We start from the raw sequence: 18,677 nt of genomic DNA on the forward strand, positions 1-18,677 counted from the left end.
CCCTTTTTACCAAGGTGATGTTAGGTTTTTTTTATATGATCTTAAAATTCTTCTAAGTGTTCATAACTGTATATATAAACCACATGTCTGAAACCCCAGATTAGATCCTGAACAAATTGACCTCAAATATTTCTCTGCAAGGTCAAAGTGGGAAACCTCCCCATTGTCTCTTTCCTCACAAATCCTGTCCTCAGGGCACATTCAAGATATGAACAGGGTGTGAGCCTGTGACCTGTGACCTAGATTCAGGAATTGAGTAGTTATAATAACAATAGCATGCCCAAAATCCAGATAATGCAATCAGGTATAGTGGTACCTCAGGTTACATACGCTTCAGGTTACAGACTCCACTAATCCAGAAATATTACCTTGGGTTAAGAACTTTGCTTCAGGTGGTCTTGGACTCCAAGGTGGGCAATTTAAAATGTCTATATAAGGGCTTGCACACCTTTGTTCTGGGTCCTCTTCCTCTCTCCTGCATGTTATTTTCTCCTACCGATAGAGAACCTACAAAAGAACTCTATATGGGCTCTTGGGTACCCCATAAAGGGAAAGGAGCAGTTTTATTACTTGTAACAGCAACCTACAATATATAAGACAGATACATACATACATAAAAGAAAAAGGGAAATTTAAAGACAATCCTATATTTGAAGTTTTAGTCTGAAAAATCTGGAGGGCACCAACTTGGAGCATAGTCTGGACCTTTATGAATCAGTTAGTTCTTCCACAACAAGCTATGCAATCAAGAACAACAACAAAAGTTTTAAACAAATTTATCTTCTCACCGTCTCTGAAATTGCTGCTGCTAGCATTTTTCCTCAGTTTGTAACCAGTGTTTATACCACATGCTAAAAACAGGCAGCCAGCTATTTCAAGATAAGGTTGTCAACTCCTTGATTAAGTGTGGGGTAGGGGGAGCAACAGCTGGACTAAAAGTTATCTAGATCTCCAGCCACACAGATCTAATCATCACCAAACTAAAAACCGAATTCCAAAATTTAATCAGGCACATTCTCTTTGATACGAAAAGGTATTTTATTTTTGAGAACTTTTGTTTGTACAAAACTGTGGCATAATTCAAAAGTCATAAAAGTTTCCAAACAATATTATACATTTATAAGGAGGTAAAGAGGCTAAAAAAGTTAAACAAGCACATTTATTCCAGTCTGTATGATGTGAAGAATGATTTACTATCAACTCTGCTTTATCCTGAGGTATTGAACTGTAAGGGTTTGGTACTGTTTGAAGCAAGAATGACCAACCACCGAATATACAACCAAGCCTTTCCATGTCTCATTTCCCATTCTAAGTAAGATAAAAAGGAATATTCAGACATGCACAAAGCAGGACACTGATCTAAAGCTAATGATCTAGAGCGGCGGTAGTGACATTTTTGAATCCCAGGAGCAAAAAAATTGTTGGCAGTTTAGAAAATTCAGTGCTTTTCCAATGTTCAAAGCTCAGTCTTTCACAGCAAAAAAAGCAGTAAAAAGGCACTTCCAAATGGCTTTTGTGTGTTCCCATATGGCACTATTAAGTAGGAAGCAACACCTGGCTGATTAAATGTGGAGACTGAGGTAGTTACTTTGACATAAAGACGGTTAAGACAAGTAACCAGTAGAGAAGGGGGCTTTTAGCAAAAAATGTCCAACACTCCAAGAATCAAGGGGTCTCAAATGATCACTGTGGCGGGTCCGAAACGGACAATAGTAAAAAAATGCTGTGATGACAGTTTTTTTAAAAAATGCTGCCACAAAAAGATCAAGAGCATCAAACTTAACAGTAAAAAAATCCATAGATCAAAGAGATTGTTCTAGCAACCAAGCCATGTACTAGGTTTTTAGTTTTAAAAGGAAATGACACCCCATTTTTTAAAAAAACTGCAATTCTGTAGATTTTAGTAGCACACAATGAGAAATTTGCAATTCCTACAACCATGAAGGTTTCCTTTTAAAAAAAGATGCAATCATTACTACAAAATACATAAGCAGGTTCCTCAACCTTTATAGTTTTCAGGGAAGGGAGACAACAGTGACAGCTTTTCTGAAAGGCTATTTATTTAAATAAAACCCCGTCAAAAAACCCCACAAGGTTTTGCTTTTTTTTAAAAAAAATCTTAATGAAATTAGAAGTGCTTTTTGGAATCACCGTCCATTGCCATAGCCAGGGAAGAGCTGGCTCAGGAGGGTCTGCAGCAGTTCATTCACTTGCATTGTATAGTTTTTGCCAAGATCATAACGGCAGGCTGGGCAGCTGTAGACTTCTGCTCGGAAGGATCGATCTAGGCAGTCCTGGGAAGTAAAAGAGACATCAAAAGGGGATTTTTTAAAAGACCACTAGCATATAAACAGGGACATAAAACCCATCCACTAAAGGTTTTGTCATAGCTATTAAAGTGCATCATTTTTGTTTATTGATTGCCAAAAGCATGAAAGCCAATAGGAGTGTAGTATGTTTCCTTGGGGGAAATATAGCTATGAAAGGGTAGTAATCTCCTTTGCATGAAAAATCTCTGGTTCAATCCTCAGACTACCCAGGTGGGGCTGAGAAAGACACCTGCCTGGAAGCCTGTAGAGCCACTACCACTCACTATAAGACAAAACAAAAGCCATACTTTTGCAAATATTCTTTGATCCTTGCATTAAGAAAACAAATTTCTAATTTAAGGTTCAAGACTCTGCGGAGTAAAAATAATAATAATGAATGGGTGATCAAAAGATACCAGCTATCTTTACATTGAACAAGAGATCAAAGATTCAACCCTTCCCCCACAGTACCACCGCTTGCTGATTGCAATGAGAAATAGAGCGCTAACCCACATCTAAGATAACATCTTGCTTTAATTATAACTTAAGAATACTTAAATGTTGGTGATAAAATTGCCAGCATTCACACAAACTGCAGCAAACTTAATTCTGGTAAAGGGCAACAAGGAGGGCCCTCTGTCAAGCCAGCTATGCTACTACTTTTATTGTTCTGTAGACTAGGTATATCAAGTTTGTATTAAAAAAAAAACAACAGCCTGTGTTGAGGAGTTATTGCTGAAACTTGTCTGTCCTTTATTATAAATACAGTACCAATTAAACCCGCCTGTTTTTGTGAAGGGTGATGAGAATTCTTCACCACACACAAAGAAAGATTGAATCACCCCCCTGAGATAACAGCTAAAGTCTATACAGAAAAAAGGAGCACCAGGATATTTCAGTCACACCCTATCCAGCCATCATCTCACTCTATTCACCTTAAGAGTTCTACCCTGCAACTATTTGCATCTTCACTAATCCCAGGACTAAAGCAATGACCCAATATTGCCTGAGGGAGGTACTCTTTCACCTTGCTTCAGCTGACAATTAACTTTTTGAACAAAACAGGAGACTGAAGTGAGTCAAGGGATGTTACCAGAGGGCATGGGACCTTATCACAGAGTAACTAGGAACAGAGGAAGATTAGACTACAGATCTCAGTACAGCACCTCCTTTCTGCCCTTAGTCTCTTGCTAGTCACAGATTACAGTGACTGGCTACCAAGAGCTAGTGGTCTTACACAATTAGTTTTTTGCTGCTGCTACTGCGGCTTCCTTTTAACAACCTTCGTGGAAGAGAATCCCAAGAATTTTGCGGTCTTGACTTAAGTAGGACCTTCCCATTTCACATTAAATACTACAGTGGAAGATCGGAGTGGCCTCTTAGAACAGGTTAACAAATATTGCAAGATACACAATTTTTGTACTTTATTCTGCATGCAGCCACCCTGTAGGGCAGGGATGGAAAGCTGTACAGCTCCAGAGGTTAGACTCCAATTCCCATTATTCCTGACCACTAGCCATGTTGATGCGAGTTGCAAGTCCAACAACAGCTGGAGGTGCACTGGTTCCCTGTCCCTGTAGAGTTCGGCTCTGCCTACTGACGACACCTTGTTCACTCACACAATATTGCACACCCTAGAACAAGAGTGGGAACGCTTTTGGCCTAGATCTCTATCTGTTCTCAGTCAACACAGGACAACTTTGGTGACCTGTGAGAAGGACAACTCAATTGCCTGACATCTTGATGGTCTCAGATGATTGACGGCCGGGTTTTCTCCCCCATAAAGCCCTTTGCACTGTATTTTTCCAAGCACATGACAGCCAGCAGGGTGCCAGACGCTTGGGAACCACAGCGCAAGGGGCTTTGCTCAGAAAAGGGCAGAGAAAAGGGCTTGCAATGCTGTTTTCTGCAAGCAATTGGTTATGCGATTGAATAATCGATGAGGAACTCGTTTGTGCAACCTATTCGCTTGCTCCACACCTGACTGGACTCAGACCAGGCGAAATTTGGCCCGCAGGCCTGAGGTTCCCCTCTGTTTCCAGAGCCATTCAGCAGGTTTCAAGTCTTGAAAATGATAGGAAGAGTCAATGTTCTGAAATAGGCACAGCAGTGAAAATCAATGGCAGCTCCTCACCTTGCACACGTTGTGCTGGCACACTGTTGTTATTGGCCGAAACACCACTTCCTGACAGCAAATGCACAGGAAAGTTTCTTCCACTTTGTTGAGGAATTTCTGCCGTGAAAAGGGAGACAGAGGAGTTACAGTAATGCTACTTCTGTTCTCCTATTGCTTAAACATGAAACGGGCCTTTTCTGCAGTGGCTCCCCACTTGTGGAATGCTCTCCCCAGGGAGGCTGTAAGCTTCCCAGTTGCATGGTAGAGGCAAAGACTTGGTCCCAGCCTCGCTTATTGCTAGGTTTCTACTTTGAGACAGAGCTTAGGTTTTCCTCTTCGGTGCTGCTGCTTTTAATACGGGAAGCCTTTTTTAAAAAGCATTATGCTGCATGTCAGACCAGGGCAATCCCAAGTTAAACAGAATGCCAATAACCATTGCTTCTTAATCCTGTTTTGGGACAAGCAGTACCCGCCCCACACATACCGGGCCGTCCTTAAGGGCTTCTAGTGCTTCACTCCACAACTTTGCATTGGCTTCGTCATCTTTAATGAGGGCCCTCTGCTTGGGGGTGAGCTTGTAGACTTCAACCTTGGACTTCTTTGGTGTGCCATCAGGAGAAACAGAGAAGTCCGTCTCATTTCCTGGAAACGAAAACACGGGATATGCTTTATCTCAAGTTTTATTTTCTGCCTGCCCCCCTCCAAAGAAGAAAACTGTAGACAATTGGATAAGGTATACTGTTACCAGAAAAGTTCCCACGGCATACCCCCTTTCTTTTCTCTATACATCTGTTTTGTGGCACCATGTGCCCCACCACATCTCCCAAGGATGCACATAAAATAAGTGCACCCTTATGTCACCCCAAAGCACCACACTACACATGCTATCCAGAAAATCCACCTGTCCCCCTTCTTTGTTTGCCTGGTTCCTAAAGGAGGCATGTACCCCACCCTTTCCTCATTTAAGCCAGATACTTTAAATCTAGCTTGTTAAAACAAGGGAAGCTTGAATTTCACTATGGAACAACGTGTAATTCTTACTTTTTTTTAAAGATATTTATTAAAGGTTTTAAACAATACATCACCCAATACATAAAAACCATCACCAACTTAAAAGAAGAAAAAAAGAAAACACAAAATAGATAAACACAAAACAAATACAATACATACAATACAATACATACATTACAATACGTGTAATTCTTACTTTTGGAACTTGTTGGTCACGTGTGCCTCTTTGCATTGTGGGAGACCCTACATCCTCCATAACCCCATTGCCTGAGATCATGTAGGCTGCTGCCTGTCAGGGGAAATGCCTAAGAGGTTTGCCTACCCCCTTTTTGGCTTCAATAAGTGTCAACTGTCTTCAAATATTGCCCAGGTGTGCGACGTTCCTGATTGCCATATCAATCAATCCCTAGGACAGGCATGTCCAAAGTCCGTTTCAGGGGCCTAATCTGGCCCACCGGCAGATTTAATTCGGCCCCCGTGGCAGTATATTTCTTGGGGTAAAATCCTTTTAAAAAAAAGCTCAACTACTTTGGTCGGCCCTCACGCATGTTCACTTCATCAAATATGGCCCTTTGAAAAAAGTTTGGGCACCCCTGCCCTAGGAGAACCTATTTCCAGGGTTAATGCTCTGCATAACCTCTGTTTGGAACTATGTAAATCTTGCTAATCCTCAGAAATTTAACACATCTTGGCTTGCCCAAGCGACTGTGTGATATATTTGTGACACTGAGGTAAGGGGATGTCCTCCTTCTGACGGCCAAAATGCAAACATTTAAAAGATGTGGCACACTTTGTTCTTGGTCTCTCACCTCCTTGCAGGGAGGAGGGAGCCTGCTGCAGCAGAAGAATAAAGATCTACCTTGTTTTCACTGGGCCCTGCTTCAGCACAGCTCATTATGCTCTGACCAATAACAAACCTGGGGGACTCTGAGTCTTGTAAAAGAAAGTTAGGCCTCTATAGGCACACTCCCCCCCCCCCCCATTTTCCAGTATCAATACCTACCAGATTTCCGCTTCCTTTTCCCTTGCCCTGGGGTTTCAAGCTCTTCGGTTTTCTTACTGTTTTCTTTTTCTTTGTTTGCAACAGATTCGAGATACCCTTCAGGATACTGAATTAGGGATGAGAAATGGTTAGCCTGTGCATAGCCCTCAGAGACAACATCCCTTAATCCAACGCTGGCCACTGATCTGGTCTAATCTCACAGATAAACTCTTAGGATTCCTTTCTCCTACCATAAGAATGCTGAGTTGCACCATCTAAATCAGGCTTCCTCAACCTCAGCCCTCCAGATGTTTTTGGCCTACAACTCCCATGATCCCTAGCTAGCAGGACCAGTGGTCAGGGATGCTGGGAATTGTAGTCTCAAAAACATCTGGAGGGCCGAGGTTGAGGAAGCATGATCTAAATCCATCAACCACAGCACTGCTCTTGCTGCCACCAGTGCCAAAGACTAATAATTGGTGTTACACATAACTGCAGCAATGGGAGGTACAGATGTAAAGCAAAATGTATTGCCATAAAATCCAGAGAGCCAGGCTGCCTACTGGACGGAACTGGCGTAAATGCATCTTCCCTCAAGATCTAAGCATGTTCCACTGTAACTGTTGAGCTGAAAAGGGGGACAGCTAGGTGTTTTTTTTCTAATAAAAAAGCAGCCACTAATTACTGGGGGATGGTTTTTAGCTTAATGTCTGCATGGCTCTAACACACTGCTCAAAATCTGAAAGTTTCAGCAGCAGGTATTGAACACAGGACATTCAATGGGCATTACAGGGAGAGAAAAAAAATCAAGCACACCTGAACCGGGTGTGCACTCCTGTTCAACTACCATAGAAAGAAAACAAAGCCAAACAAGTGGCCAGAAGCATAACACAATCCTGAGAGGTTACCTTAACCACCATTTCTCTTGCAGCAGCTGGACTCCTGACCCTTCAAAGGACAATGCTTCTCAACACTCTACAGCATGACTTACCTGCATTGTCAGCCCAAGTTTCTTCATTCTCTCCTTCCCTTCCCGGGTCCAAGGGGCTGGCTCATCATCATCTCTCCTGAGCAGGTAGCGCCACACTAAGAAGCCAGATTTCCCTGTTTCAGGCCAATATTTAACAACCTATAAAAGGAAATGAGAAGAGAGGTTTAAATGTCACACAATGCTTTCCTAGTGAGCCCACTTTGAATCCACATTGCCTTACGCCTAGGCAAACTTCCTTACCTTATATATGCCGTCATATCTGTTCCCCTCCTTCGGGGCATATTTGCTATGCCTGCCCCCCTTTGCATTCCGCACCACCCTCACTGGCTTTCCGGCTCTCCAGTCCTTAGCCTCTGAGCCCTCTTTATCATTGATTGGAGCACTGCAGTTGAGCGCCAACGCCCTACAAAATAATTTTGAAAAAGAGAAAGTGTTTGTGGGAACCCAGTCCTTAGTTCTTAAAGAGATCAGAGAGGAGGAACCTGTGAGCCTCCTTTTAAGTCTCATCAGCACCAGCCAGTCTGGCCAATTGCCAGGGGGTGATGCAAACAGGAATCCGGCAACATCTGGAGGATCACAGGTTCCCGAAACCAGTTGAAGATCTTCGGTATGGAGATGAGGGCAGAAGACGCAAGTAGCTTTTCTTCCCGCATCACAGAATAAGGCATGGTTAAGGACAGAAAAGCCTCACTTGACCAGGCCAAAAATCCATCTGCTCCCCGCACTGCTCAGCCAGATCCCTCCAGGAAGCCCATAAGCAAATTGTGAAGGAGTCATGCTGCTTTTCAATGTATTTCCAAAACAAAGCAGAGAGAATCAGCTTCTAGAACTGGAAGAAGTTGCTCAATGTATCTTTCCCATGTAATAATAAACATTATGTTTATTATTACAACCTAGAGAGATGGTCAACAAAGCAAGAATGTTTCAAGAGCCACCACATTAGGCAGGCCAGTAAACATCTATAAAACACCTGCTTCTTTTCTTTTTTTAAACGCTTGCAAAAATAGGAATGCTTTCATAGCTTGCCATTTCCTGAAAACCCCTTGGAAGATAAGCTCTTTTGCCTCACCTGTTCATGTTTGTAAGTTTTTGATCACAAGACTGTTCAGCTGTACGTTTGTTTCCAGAAAGGTCACGACCTCCGCTTCCCGTGTAAGTGAAAGAATTTCCATGATCCTGAAATATATTCAGATGGTTCAATCCAAGACTGGGAAAATCCCAATCACCTGGTCACTCAAGCACCTGAATAAACTGGTGTTGCCACATAAAACACTTAGGTACTTGGCCAAACTCCACCAATCTGCGCTTTAAAAAAAACCTGTGGCAACCAAGGAATTTTGCAATATTTTCCCAGCCCTATTTCAAATCACATACATCGCTTAACTCAGATGTTACTATATTATTGTGTCCTCCCAAACTGGTGACATTCAAGAGGATTTTTAATTCCAGTTCTGCCACACTGTGGCTGTGTAGATATATAAAAACATAGCAGCAACCCTGAGCAGCCCTTGGCCTTGCCTCTTACTGTAACCTCTCAAGGACAGCATACTGCTTTTTTGGTGGCTTGGGTGGTAATGATCATATTGTTTTATTGTTAAACACGATGGGTCCTTTAACTGAGTATGCAAGTCTCCTAGAGACGCTTTGTATTAGGCAACAAATAAACTGAACAACAGCATACAACAGACTGTAACTACTATAGGATTGATACATGCATTCACCCAGTACTAACATTGTGTCACACATTATATGACAAACAAAAATAGTATTAACCTCACTGGTTCATACCAGTGTAGACAGAGAGCTTACAGGAGTGTTTCTGACATCTGACACTCTTTTCCTCTCTACACAATACATCATGTTCATACCACAAGCAATTCATGTTTTAAAGTGTGAAGAAGTAAGAGCAGCACCCCATTGGAGGAGTCCATCCCATGATCCAAACTGGGATGGGAGAAAGAGGACAAATATTTTGCCTAACAGGGTACTTCTTAAGAGCAATTTATCGGGCCTTCTAGAAAAGAGGTGAGAATGATGAGATGAGCTAACTGACACACACAACACTTACTATATCATCTTCGTAGCCGCCTGCCAGGACCAGTGAATAGGCTCCATCATTGCTTCTGCCATGTATACCTGCAACATGGGGCCTGTGGACACCCGACTCGCTTACCTATGGAGAAATGCAAATCCATGAGGTCAGGTACAGTCACATGGAAGCATCCAATTACCAAAAGGATCAATGGGGTGGGGAGATATGGAAACCTTGTAATGGGAATGAACATAAAACACTTCACCCACTACACCACCTACGAGCTATAACTGCCGTGGCTCCATTTGCAGTGAGGGTGCAGTTCCGCAAGAGCTCTTCACATTACATTTCAGGCAGGTAAGTAACAATGGGAAAAGCAGTATTCCCCTTCTGAACGAAAAGGGTCAGGGCCACAGTAATTAAAAAATGGCAGTAGCCACTTGCCAGTCCAGAATTTGTAGTTCTTGCAAACAGAGCTAAATGAGTAGCATCCTGCTTGCCATCAGATTCAAGGGCCTTCTTGCACATTCGTACCCAGATATAAATAGCAGTTGTCTGTTGTTCCCAGGAACACCCACCCACTCCACAACGGAAAAAGAATGGGGCTAGATACAGCATCTCACCTGGACTCTGAACTTCCACATGGTTCCAACTGGAACTCCAGGGATCGGCCCATAGTGGTTTGATGGGACTATGGTACACTCTCTTGTGCGACCCACACATGCCATGCCCTAGAAAATAAAGAAGTCACAGATCAAAACAGAAATTGCCACAAATTAGCCCACCAATTTATTGTGCTATTGAGCTATTAAGAGAAGGACACATTCATCCATTACGTTCCCCCAAATAAAACCCATGTAACAAAGCAGTCCCATCTAAGGTTAGCACAGAATCATTCCTGCTACCTATTTAACAAATGGGTCGTTAAACCTGCCCAATACTGGCCCTTGTGCTGTTGAAAGGTAGATGTTTCCACTGTAAGCCACTGTAACTAGCAATTGTTCTCAGGACTTCCTAAGCTAGTTGTCAAGAGACAACTCTGCTTGGACCGACTTGTCACCCCTGTGACTTTTCTCTTTGTAGAACACAAATGACATTCTAGTAGATTAGAGAACATGTGAAATACTTTGAGCTGGCTGAGCCATGTAATTGTGTACACATCCGTCTTGAGGTTTTTACATGTGTCTGGCACTGCAGGAGAGAAAGACAAAACAAACCAGGATGGACCGACCTTGCCCCAGTCCCGCTGAGAGGATGAATTTGCAGATGCCATCTTGGCTTTCTTTTTGCTTTCTTTCAGCTTCTCACCAGCCAAAACCACCTCGCTTGCATCATTGCGACATTCAGGACAATACCTAGTTATCAAAAAATTAAAAAACAGATGCATCATTGGGGGGGGCCAGGATTGGTTCCTAGGACTACTTTTAATATGCACTATTAGAAGAAGAAAAAACCTGTTAAAAGCTGCATCCATAATTTCATATACAGATTGGTCAATGTGTGTTAGAGCACAGAGCCAACACTAATGCACAGTGAACCTGACAAAACTCTTTCATCCAGTTTTCCTCCTTGTGAAACTGGCAGTTAGAAGTATATGAAGACAGACAAAATGGGCAAAACTAAAAAAGACATACCCAGCTTAATAACTCAAATGCTTTTAGCTGGGCTGCCTACAGTGGTTTTTCACAGCCCTGATAGCTGGCAGTGCCAGTTAACATACAAAGAACATGGTATTCCACTGAGCTACAGCCCTCCTACCCTGAGAGCAAAGCTGAGGTGCAAGGAAAAAAGAGGAGAGCCAGTCTGGAGCCCACATCCAACATGCTATTAAGAACCATGTTCATTACACATCAGATCACCAAGTGTCTTGCGAACACCATTTAAAAAGGCACACAACAAACTCCTGACTAAGCCAGGAAATAGTTAGAATTAACAGAACACACATGTTGTGTGTAGAAGGTGTCAGAGCTAGACCTCTGGCGTTTCCAAAGGGCAGGATATCACTTTTCATAAAAACAAGCTGAAAGGAGATAGAATGAAATGTCACAAAAGTATTTGCTGTATTCAAAACAACCCCTTGTCTTTGGGGGTATTTAGGAGGACCCTTGCAAACAGGGGTTGTTGAAAGCATTGGTCCCGTGATCCAGGACTGGCTAAGAAGCAGTGCTTTGACTCTTAATGGGCTTCATTTGCTTTCAATGGCAATAGGAAACAGCCATGTCTGATTGCTAGATCAGTGTTTCCCAAACGTTTTTGGGCAACGGCACACCTGTTTACCGGAAAAAAATCTCGCGGCACACCACCATTAAAGCCCCGCCCCGTGACGTCAGCGCGCAGCGTCACGCCGGGAGGGACGCACAAAAGTGAAAGTTTTTTCCCTTCCCCTTGCCGGGGTGGGAGGAGGCAGCAGAGCGAGGGCGCGTTGCGGGCTCTGCGTGGCTTCAGGCGGAGCCTAGGAGCCACTTCCCAGCCTGGAGGGCAGGCTGTGCGCGGACCCCGCCACTCTTGGGGCGCGACCCAGACCCGGCTGCCTTCCACGGCCAGCAGAGGTAGGCCGCCGGCTTCTAACCCGGCGGAACTGGGGCGTCCCGGGCGCAGCGCCGCGCTCCCCGCTCCTCCCGCCCCGCCCCCTTCTCCCGGGTGCCCCCTCCCTCCTTTGTTCTCCGGAGCCCCGCCTCCCCCTCTGCCCCAGCTCGCCTATTGGCTCACGCAGCCGCCACTCAGGTGGGGGCCCGCTTTGGCCCCGCTCCCCAGCCGCCGAGAGAGAGTGGGAGCGTGCGGGGCTGGGCTGGGCTGGGCGGCCGGGCGTCTCCTTCCCTGCGCTGCTTCGGCCGCGTCTGCAGCCGCCGCGGGACCAGGCGGGAGGCCAGTCATGCCCAGACACTGCCAGCCGCTCGGAAGGAGCCGTCGCTCCGCCGGGCAGCGCCTGCCTGCGCGCCCCTCGCTCCCTGCGCCGAGGATGGCGGGGGCGCCGGGCGCAAGGCAGCGCCGGGGCTGCTGGGCAAGCGGCAGGTGCTGATGCAGTTTTGGGAATTCCTGTCACAGGGAGCAAGGCAGAAGCGGATGACGGGGCACGTTCCCCGGGGGAGCGGGGCCGGAGGATTAGCCCGACTCGCCCGCCTCCCTCCCACGGCACACTAGGCAACGTCCGGCGGCACACTAGTGTGCCGCGGAACACCGGTTGGGAAACACTGTGCTAGATAATATGTCAGCATCTCCAGTACATGCTCAACGATTGTCCAGAGTAAATTAGGCAGAAATGGAAGGAAGGAAGAAATAGGCACCCAAACCTCAACAATGGTTTTAATCAGCCATATGGGGGGGTGTTTCCAGGGTATTGATCCCACCCCCAAGATTACTTTCAAACCAGAAGGGCCATGGGCCATGTGACCTTAAGGCTCACCGTAAGCATCCACTGCTTTTATAATACTTTATTCTCTGTCTGCTTACAAATCAATTTAAAAAGCTGCCAATATTTGTCTCCTCGCTATTTTACTGGCTTACTATATTTGTTCAGTTAATTTTATGTTATGTTTGTTCACCTGTTTTCCTTTTATTATGTACTGTTAAAACTTCAATAAACATTATAATTTTCAAAAAGTGTTCATTGCTACTTACCAGTCCTCATCATCAGGTATCCTGTTAAGGGGTGGGTTAAGACAGTAGATGTGGAAGGCCATGTCACACTCATCACACATTAGCTGTTTCTCTGGATCCTGTTTCCCTCCACACACATGGCAGGCGCACATCCGGCAGGTTTTGCTAGGGTTGTCTTTGCAGTGCTTACACACAGGTCCACTCTGCCCTGTGGAAAAGGAAACACAACACACAACATACTGATCAGGCCAAGGAGAGCAAGTCACAAGAAACCTCGCAGAGGGCGGTTATTTGCTAGGATAACTAAATGGGAACTTTATGCCACCCACTGGGGGCGGACGACAGCTGGTTTGCTGGAAGATTTCAGAGAATGCTTTATCCTGACCCAGTATGGCATTTTTTTCCCCCAGTGACAGCTATCATCTAAGTGCTTAGGAGGGAGAAGTGATACGACTTACTTTTTAGTGGGCTCTCAGCAGTAAGTGGAACAGCACAGCCAGGTTCTTCAATCTTGTAGATTTCATCCACAAGAGTAATTCGGCAATCATTCAAGGTATCTCCAGCATCCCTAGAAGGGAAGCATATAAAAATTGGCTGCACGTCAAGAAGAAGAAGAAGAAGAAGAAGAAGAAGAAGAAGAAGAAGAGGAGGAGGAGGAGGAGATTTTGGTACACACATATGGCATGTTAAGAGAAATGCCTCTCCCATCCCTGGGCTTAGGTCATCAGACAGCACAAAATAAGGATTTGGGGTGCCGCAGAATAAAATTTTCCATGGAGCCCTGGCAGATGGGATCCCCTGCTCATAATCTATCACTTACCCAAGAACTATCTTGGCATATAACTCCTTGTATGTTCTGGTTTCTCGTTTTTGCAGGATCTCTGCATCATACCAAAATCCCCTCTCCTTTGGATCATCAGGATTGTAATTCAGCATGACGACATCTCCTATTTCTAGCTCCTCCCACTTGAGAGTCGTCCTGGCACGAGCACGCACGTTTCTGGAGCTCAGCTGAATGACACCATTCTCTGGATAGCTTCATTGGGGGACAGGGGGAGGCGGTAAGAAAACAATCCCACGTGGTAAATGCAACCCACCCTACCATAGCAACATCAGTCTTAAAATTATCATCAATCACTTAAACTGTTCAATTTTTTTCAAGCACTGTACATAGAGTAAAAACTAAAAGAAGTCCCTGCTTGCACTGGAAATGTGGAGGCCTAGACAAGATAACAAGAACAAAAAAGGCTTCTCCTGAGGACTTTTTGCCTATTTCTCCGACAACAAAAAATGAAAATAAGGGGGAATACTGGATGTGTGGAGAAATTCTATTAAAAATTATCTCACTTGGAATAAGAGAAATGCTTTTTAAGACAAGATACGCAATACATGAAGATCTGTAGAATTCCAGTAACGGTGAGAAACCCTATAGCCAATGGGCCTCTTTAGGCCTGGCAAGCCTTGGAGGTTGACCTGCCAGGCAGTTTTGGGTAAACCACACTCCTCTGTCCCTGGGCTGATGTCATATACGATGTCAGGTGCAGGAAAGTTTACAATGCAGGTTGAAACCTCAGAGTGCAGCTAAAAGAATATATATAGTCACAGCTTGAACTCCAAAAAAAGTGTTCCTTGTGAAGCCACAGTTTGTATTCAAGGCAGGCTGCAAAGGAGGAATCAGGAGCACACTTAAGAGTGCCTTACCAATTTGTTCCTTTGAAATTGAGTCACATGACATGACCATGATGTCATGTAACTGATACCTGTCAACTTACACCTATCTGTCAAAGTGGCTCACAGTGGGTGGGGGAGATCAGGATCTGGCTTGCCTGCTCTATTCTCTCCTTCACCCCTGAACTAGAAAGTGATACAGTGGTGCCTCGCAAGACGAAAAGAATCCGTTCTGTGATTCTCTTCGTCTAGCGGTTTTTTCGTCTTGCGAAACAAGCCCATTGAAGGATTAGCGGATTAGCGCTATTAGCGGCTTTTAGCGGCTTATCTGCTGATCGGATCAGCTGGTAAGCGGCTCAGCGGCTTAGAAAAAGGGGGGGGAAACCCGCAGGAACTCGCAAGACATTGTCGTCTTGCGAGGCAAGCCCATAGGAAATTTGTCTAGCGAAGCACCTCCAAAACGGAAAACTCTTTCGTCTAGCGAGTTTTCCGTCTTGCGAGGCATTCGTCTTGCGGGGCACCACTGTACTTCCTGTGTACACTGTAGCATAAACATATGCAGCACTCAGTCTCAAGTTGCATTTCTGCACCTAGCAGGCGCTGCCATCTTCATGAGTAGTATACTGGGACCTCCAGTTTCTTGTGAACTGCCATCTTTTGGTGATCTACTGCAACACAGAGGCTGCCTCATTTTTTATTATAGAAAAGAGTGCAGGGAAAACTAGGAGCAAACCATTTCTAAAAGCAGCCACTTACAGCCAGCAGTAAAGTGGCCCATGTTTTGCCAAAGAAAAAGATAGCCTCACATGGCAGCCAAGAAAACCCCCCCCCCCACTTTTCCAAGGGGAAAGGGAGCAGGAAGGAGTGGCAGAGGGCTTGCCTGTTCTGTCCTGCACAGTAAGGCACTCCAGGTGCTTCAAGCAACTCCCAGAGATGGAGAGCAGGCAGGGATCATCATGCAGCTCCACGTCTATCACCACCCACCTCTGCAGCTCCAAGTTTAGGAAGGTAGCTGGGGCAATATAGCGCGTTCAGCATAGAAAACAAAGTGTGAATGCCTGGTTACCTCTATACCCAAAAGACATTCCCAATGCTTTAGTTGAGATTCCTGCATTGCAGAGGGTTGGGCTAGATGACCCTCAGGGACCCTTCAACACTACAATTCTATGATTCTATTATTCTTTGAATGCTAGGCTGAACTCCACCATCAGGTGTTTGCAAAAAAAAAAATAGCCTGTTGTTCTAAAGGGACTAGGAAAAAAACAAAACACTCACTCTTCATATTTCACATGATATACAATGTCCTCTTCAGCAATGGCTTCTTGCAGATCAGATTCCTCATCACTCTCACTTGCCTTGTTGGCAGCTTTTTCTTTCTGGGTCACGTTGACAACCTGAGCTTCAAACCAGGCCCCCATGCTTGTATCACGAGCATCCACTAGCTCATTGATCTAAAAACAAAAGCCCAGAGTCCAGCTATTTAGCTGTTTTTACATAAACTCAATCTTGAAAATTACAGCCATTTCAAAAGGTAAACAGCATTCATTTCTGAAAAGCAATAAAGTCGAAGGGAAATGGGTATTTGGAGTGTTACATCATAGGTGGCCAATCTTCTGTGGGCACATACCAGAAGGAAAGAAGTGTGAAGATCAACAGATGGGCACCTTTATAGTTAAAGACACATTCCAACCAGGCAGAAATATTTTAGAACAGGCTTTCCCAAATTCAGGTCTCTGGCTGTTTTTAGACTATGATTCCCATCACCCCTGGCCACTGGTTCTGCTATCTAAGGAAGATGGGAGTTGTAGTCCAACAACAGCTGGAGACCTGAGTTTGGGATACCCCGTTCTAGAATGGCATGGAGCAGCACTGGAGAAAGTCCTGAGGGCCATATAGAGGTCTGAAGAGCCATAATCGGCTCCAAGGCCTGAGGTTCTGCATCCATGGCACACAGAAAGGGCCTCACTACTTTTATTTCCTTCTCCCGTTCTGTGCTATTGCCTGACCCCTGCCTCAGTAGCCCAGGAGACAAAGAACACATGAAGATGATGGATTCTTCAGAGATAGCCGACCTGACTGGAAGAGTCCACGACCAGAAGGAGGAGTACCAGGAGGAATGGATGAAATTCAAAGACTACTTAGTTAAATATGTTAAGATAATTTAATTGGAAAAGCTTGCAAATACCAGATAGGCTTAGGATTTAAATATGTAATGTTAGCGATTAAAATGTTTAAAGCTAAAATAGAAAAAAAGAAAGATGTTAAGTGATTAAGTTAATTTTATGAGAAAATTGGTTTTGGAAAACTGTTATAATGATATACACTGAAATTCAACTAGGGGGATTCAAGGAAGTCACTTAACAATGTCACTAAGATTGGTTTAAATACAGTTGAAATTTATGTTTGTTTGTTTAAATTTTTTTTGGAAAATTAATTGTAAAAATTGGGGGAGAAAAAGAAACAAAGAACACAAAGGAACAACTGTGGATTGTAAAATGCACCAGATACTTTCAGGCTAGACTTGTACCCTATTCTGCTTCATCATTAATCTATGATATTCACCTTGTGCAGCAGTGCAGATTCTGTTAGGTTTTCAGACCAGTCTTTTAATATGGGCAGAAATATTCTTCTGCAAATGCATTTTTTAAAGAAAGCTAAGGAGTACCATATCATGACCTTTCCTTCCCCCTTTATCAAATTAACAAAAAGCTGAGCAACTGCAATAAAAGGATTATATTTCATTTTTCAAAAAGGAAATACTCCAAATGCAAGTGTTCACAGTTGGACTGGTATCCAACTTCATGCATTTGTACTATAGGTATGTCTTCCCTTTCTCCATCCAGAAATAAATGTTTTATAGGTTTTATCCCACTGCAGTTGATAACAGCTCAGTTTCAACATGTGTCCAATTTGTTGATATTTTGCTTGTTTTTAGATACAGCTATTTATTTAGGAAAGTGTCAAAATACATTTTCTCATTTGATTAACCGACCAATGAAATTGACCAATGAATTTGTATAAACTGCAAAATGAAATCAATTCTAACATGTTTGGAGTTGTGTTTTTTTTAAGAATTTATAGACATTTTTGTTTTGCTCATTTGATATTAAAATTAAGCCTAAAGCCACCTTACCTTGTAGAATCCAAAGCCTGGGTCCACCAGATCAGTTTGGCTTGCTGTGCTTGGTGGTCCCTCCATTTCCACAGCCCCCTCCCCATTATTGGAGTTTTTATCAGATTCACTTTGGCCTGAACCACACCCAGAGTCCGTGTCTGAAAGTTCAGAATCCTTCTCTTTGTTAGCCAAAGGCAGAAGGGCAGGGCTTTGCCTCACCAGCAGTTGGACTATATCATTCAGGCCAACGCTGTAATCGAAAAGGGAATGACCATCTTCCATCTGTAAAATAAGAGTAGGAAGACCAAGAGTTAAATATCAACATCCAACAACTTAACACACAACCAACCCCAAAACCATTTGAAGTGGGTCAAAATGTTTTGCTCCATTCAGTTTTAATTCCTAGGTTCGATGCCCATTTTCTTTTCATGCCAGCATTTCTGTGAATAGATTAAACAAAGTTAAAGCAAATTGTTGTGCAGTGTTGGCTGTACCAAGCACAAGATGCTAGTCTCCATTCCCTAGTACAACAAAAAGCTTCGAGACCATCAAGTAGTTGAAGAATAGGTTCATCCTACACATAAAATGCTTTTCTATACAACTGTCCCCTTTTCAACTCCCAAGGAATCCATTATACTACTCAGCAAGCTACCCATACAACTCACACCATATCGTCCCGTTATCACTATCTTCAGAAATATCACAAGTTGCTTCATTTCTTTTCAACACTATAAGAAAGCAAAATATAGCTCCATCCTTATTTCAGTTATCATGATACTGTATATATTGAAATATTGCAATGTTTAGCTCAAAGCTTTCCAAACTGTGTGTCATGACATGTTAGTGTGTTGGCTGC

At 43.8% G+C, this 18,677-nt stretch overlaps 2 protein-coding genes across 5 annotated transcripts in view; one reads left to right on the forward strand and one right to left on the reverse strand.

Annotated features, from left to right (window-relative positions):
• The window catches only part of LOC310697329 (perilipin-3-like), a 181,528-nt gene that overhangs the window by 106,804 nt on the left and 56,047 nt on the right, over positions 1–18,677 (forward strand). The gene's annotated exons all lie outside the window — the stretch shown is intronic.
• The window catches only part of UHRF1 (ubiquitin like with PHD and ring finger domains 1), a 34,680-nt gene continuing 17,017 nt past the window's right edge, over positions 1,015–18,677 (reverse strand). For all 4 annotated transcript variants that reach the window (XM_083483714.1, XM_083483711.1, XM_083483712.1 and 1 more), the window contains exons 3-17: positions 17,840–18,103; positions 15,982–16,157; positions 13,859–14,074; positions 13,497–13,606; positions 13,060–13,246; positions 10,673–10,796; positions 10,065–10,172; positions 9,478–9,582; positions 8,479–8,585; positions 7,650–7,812; positions 7,410–7,547; positions 6,440–6,545; positions 4,910–5,067; positions 4,444–4,542; positions 1,015–2,294 (exon numbers count right to left, since the gene is read on the reverse strand). In XM_083483714.1, coding sequence (XP_083339840.1) covers positions 2,148–2,294; positions 4,444–4,542; positions 4,910–5,067; positions 6,440–6,545; positions 7,410–7,547; positions 7,650–7,812; positions 8,479–8,585; positions 9,478–9,582; positions 10,065–10,172; positions 10,673–10,796; positions 13,060–13,246; positions 13,497–13,606; positions 13,859–14,074; positions 15,982–16,157; positions 17,840–18,103 — 2,208 coding nt within the window. In that variant the 3' untranslated portion in view covers positions 1,015–2,147. The remainder of the gene's footprint in view (positions 2,295–4,443; positions 4,543–4,909; positions 5,068–6,439; positions 6,546–7,409; positions 7,548–7,649; positions 7,813–8,478; positions 8,586–9,477; positions 9,583–10,064; positions 10,173–10,672; positions 10,797–13,059; positions 13,247–13,496; positions 13,607–13,858; positions 14,075–15,981; positions 16,158–17,839; positions 18,104–18,677) is intronic.

Source organism: Podarcis liolepis (genome assembly GCF_965112155.1).
Source record: "Podarcis liolepis genome assembly, chromosome: 18".
In the NCBI taxonomy this organism is placed as follows: Eukaryota; Metazoa; Chordata; class Lepidosauria; order Squamata; family Lacertidae; genus Podarcis; species Podarcis liolepis.